The sequence below is a fragment of the Marmota monax genome, unplaced genomic scaffold (genome assembly GCF_021218885.2).
Source record: "Marmota monax isolate L192 unplaced genomic scaffold, Marmota_monax_Labrador192_F-V1.1 WCK01_AAM20220418_F8-fsc00404, whole genome shotgun sequence".
Classification (NCBI taxonomy): Eukaryota; Metazoa; Chordata; class Mammalia; order Rodentia; family Sciuridae; genus Marmota; species Marmota monax.
In genome coordinates this window covers 619,947-623,500 of record NW_026694380.1, presented here as the reverse complement: position 1 = coordinate 623,500, position 3,554 = coordinate 619,947, and the positions used below count along the sequence as shown (strand labels likewise).

Here is a 3,554-nt window from a genome sequence, read left to right as displayed (position 1 = left end):
TTTTTTTGTGATGGGTTGTGGAGTGGAATGGGAAATAATGGAGCTTCTGCATAGTGTTGGGGATTTAGTGCCCCAGGCTCAACATTTGGATCGGAACTTTAAATACAGTTTAAGAGCAAGAGTAAGTACAGTCCCATGTTCATTTTGGATGTAATCTGAAAGCAAGAATTTCTAGTAGCCCAAGGAGAATACATACATACTAGGCCATGTACACCCCCTGTCCCTCACCAAGTGCATTTAGTTATACCTGCTTAGGAGATTCCTAAGGCCTCAAGTAGAGGAAGATGGAGAGAGAACATCTTAAAGGAACCAACCACCTTTCAGCAACATGATTACACCTCGTTGATACTGATAAGCCTGAGATGTGGAGGCCTGAGAAATTTTGAAAGCTAATAATTACCATTTATTGAACATTCACTATGGGTCAAGTGCTGTATCACAATCTTCACATCAATATATAAGGTAGGTGCTATGAAAGCCCCATTTTACTCTCAAAATCTGAGGCACAAAAGATTTTGTTTATCCACAATTGCAAGGTATTAAGTGGCATATCCAGATCTCTTTATCACATTTCATGGTCCCATCCACTCAGCTGTGGCCAGGTAGCCATTTAAAGATCCCAAAGGTCTACCCTGTTCCCTCCTCGATATCATCCAGTCCAACATCAATCGAAGGCCAAGCCAGGAAAGTTGTCCTCTCTCCATTTCTAGATCCCTCATTCATGACCTAACATTTTCTCCTGCCCCTTATCTGCATTAAGCTGCAAATTGCCAGAATGAAACCTGTTTCTATTTTTCTCACATTTGATGCACTTTTAGGGGAGGGGGCGAGGGGTGAGGGTACCAAGGATTGAACCCAGGGGCACTTAACCACTGAACCATACACCCAGCCCTTTATTTATTTGAGACAGGGTCTTGCTAAGTTGCATAGGGCCTCACTGAGTTGCTGAGGCTGGCCTCAAACTTGTGATCCTCCTGCCTTGCTAGGATTATAGGCATGAGCCACTGCACCCTTAACCCTTAAGAGCTAAACATCTAGTGGGCAGGAATAATTATTCAATCCTAAATTCTTTTAAAAAATATTTTTAGTTGTAGATGGACACAATATCTTTATTTAGTTTTTTATGTGGTGCTGGGTATCGAACCTCACAAATACTAGGCAAGTGCTCTACCACTGAGCTACAATCCCAGCCCTCAGCCCATAATTCTTGAGTAACTATTGCATGTGGGAACCAGTACTAGGGATACATGTGTACACACACACACACACACACACACACACACACTGCTCTGAGTGCTCTGCTTTCCACTGGAACCATGTGCCTCCTAATCCCAATAAGTCTGAGGGGAGTTGGGAAGGGCCAAATCCTAGGTCTGTTTTAGGAAGGAAAAGGACCTGGTTTGGGGGAGGGGGATCCTGAAGAGTGAAACCACACTTCCTGTATAGCTAGTTCCTGTGTTGACAGAAAGAGCTGGGGGGGGGGGGCAGTGAAGGGAGCTAAATTGGGGGTTGGGAGGCTACTGAGGCTCTGGAGAGAAGACCAAAGTCTCCCTCTCCACCCTAGAAACGTCTCCACTCCTGCAGCTGGAGGAGTTGTTCCCAGTCTTTATGCTCCCCTGGGGAGAGGGGTCAAACAAACTGTTTGGGTGGGAAAAGAGAATGGAGGAAGTTGACATGGATGGGCGGGGCCGTGGGGGGGCTGACCAGGAACCCAGCTTCCTGCTCAGTGCCCAGGCATCCATCCCCCAGCTCACCCCCACCCCTTCCAGCCCCCACTCCCCTCAGGAACCCAAGGTTCCGGCCCTCCTCCCAAATCCCAGTCACCCCTCCCCCATCAGTTTCTCCCCGAAAGGGGATGGAGGCTGAGAGACCCCAGGAAGAAGATGGTGAGCAGGTGAGCTGGGCACTAAGTGGGGAGGCTAACTCTGTCGAGAGAGAAATGCAAGGACCCAGAGTAAAGATCTAGTGATTGTGGACCTAAAGGACTTGAAAAGGCTTGGGCACCCTAAGGCAGGAACAGAAACACAGGAAATGGGACACTGACCTATCCCTCTGCCCACCCTACTCCCTCCACCTACCGGGGCTTGACTGGAATGTATGTCTCTTGGCATCAGGGACCCCCTGAAGAAGAGCTGGGCTGGCCCCCTCTGAACTCCACCATTCGGCCTTGGCGATCTGCTCCTCCATCCCCTCCTCCTGGAACCCGCCACACAGGTACCCCAACGCACCCAGGGAACCCCCTGACCCTGGTGCCCACATTCTGACTCCATCCCTACCTCTCCAGACTCCCCATCACACCCCCATGGCTCTGACCCAAAGTCCCTAGTCACTTCACCCTCACCATCCCCCACTGCTCCAATCCACCAACTTCTCTGAGTCTCTGAGCCCTCCTCCCTCCTCTCCCCAGCCATGGGGCCCCGTTCGGCCTCCCTGCTTTCCCTGCAGACTGAACTCCTTCTGGACCTGGTGGCTGAGGCCCAGTCCCGCCGCTTAGAGGAGCAGAGGGCCACCTTCCGAGCCCCTCAGAATCCTTCAAGCCTAGCTCCAGTCCCACCTCGGCCTCTCGAGGACAGAGAGCAGCTCTACAGCACCATCCTCAGTCACCAGGTAAGACACCCCCAGAAGGTCTGGTCTCTTGGCCCCTGTCCTGTTAGGATCTACTCCTCTTTGTCCCTAGACATCTGCCCCATACCCAGTCCCCAGTCCCCCCATCCCCATCATAGGCTTCCGATCTGCTCCCCCGACCCCACCAAGCCAGCCTTTGCTCCTCTCAAGGATACCTACCCCCCAGTCTTTACCAATGCTTTCTCCCTCCACTCCTCCAGTGCCAGCGCATGGAAGCCCAGCGATCAGAGCCTCCCCTCCCACCAGGGGGGCAAGAGCTCCTGGAGTTGCTGCTGAGAGTTCAGGGTGGGGGTCGAATGGAGGAGCAAAGATCCCGGCCCCCCACACACACCTGCTGAGACTTGAGTCTCCAACTAGCCCCTCCTTCCTCCTGGGGCTCAAAGCTGGGCAGCCAATGTATGCCCTCAACCTTGCCTGGCATGGGTACCAGAGACTGGAAGACCCAGCAGAAATTACAGTGATCACCACCCTCAGCACTTTCCCTGGGAACTGGAGGGGGTGAAAGTCCTCAAATCCTGGGAATAGGCAAGGTAGGATGGTCATTGAACTTCCTCAAGTATTCTGGAGCTTGAGGCTGTAAGAGGATCCCAGCCATCAATCTCAGGCAGTAACTGGGAGTCCCTGTCCTGAGCTATCCAGCTACTAGGCAGGGTGTGAGGGCTCAGGCCTTTCCCTCTCAAGGCAAGTCTCCTAAGGTTATCACTTGATAGACAGCTCTACCCTCCTTCCCCATAGGAAGAAAGGGAGGGTGGGCACAGTATAGAAAGATCAAGAGTATTTTCTCATCCCTGCCTTGAGCACCATCTAGCACCCAACACAGAGGGCCTAGCAGCTGTGAATGGACCTTTAGCCTGCCCACCCTCCCTCCCCACTGCTGCTGAGTTTGTCTGATGTTTTGATTGTATAAATAAATGTAATTCCCCTCTGGA

At 51.8% G+C, this 3,554-nt stretch overlaps 1 protein-coding gene across 1 annotated transcript; it reads left to right on the top strand.

Moving 5' to 3' along the window:
* The first annotated feature begins 1,728 nt into the window (after window positions 1-1,728).
* Window positions 1,729-3,554, top strand: Gpsm3 (G protein signaling modulator 3). The gene is made up of 4 exons (XM_046467857.2): window positions 1,729-1,894; window positions 2,115-2,214; window positions 2,408-2,607; window positions 2,826-3,554. The coding sequence occupies exons 1-4, from the start codon at window positions 1,856-1,858 to the stop codon at window positions 2,961-2,963; spliced, it is 477 nt and encodes a 158-aa protein (XP_046323813.1). The 5' UTR covers window positions 1,729-1,855; the 3' UTR covers window positions 2,964-3,554.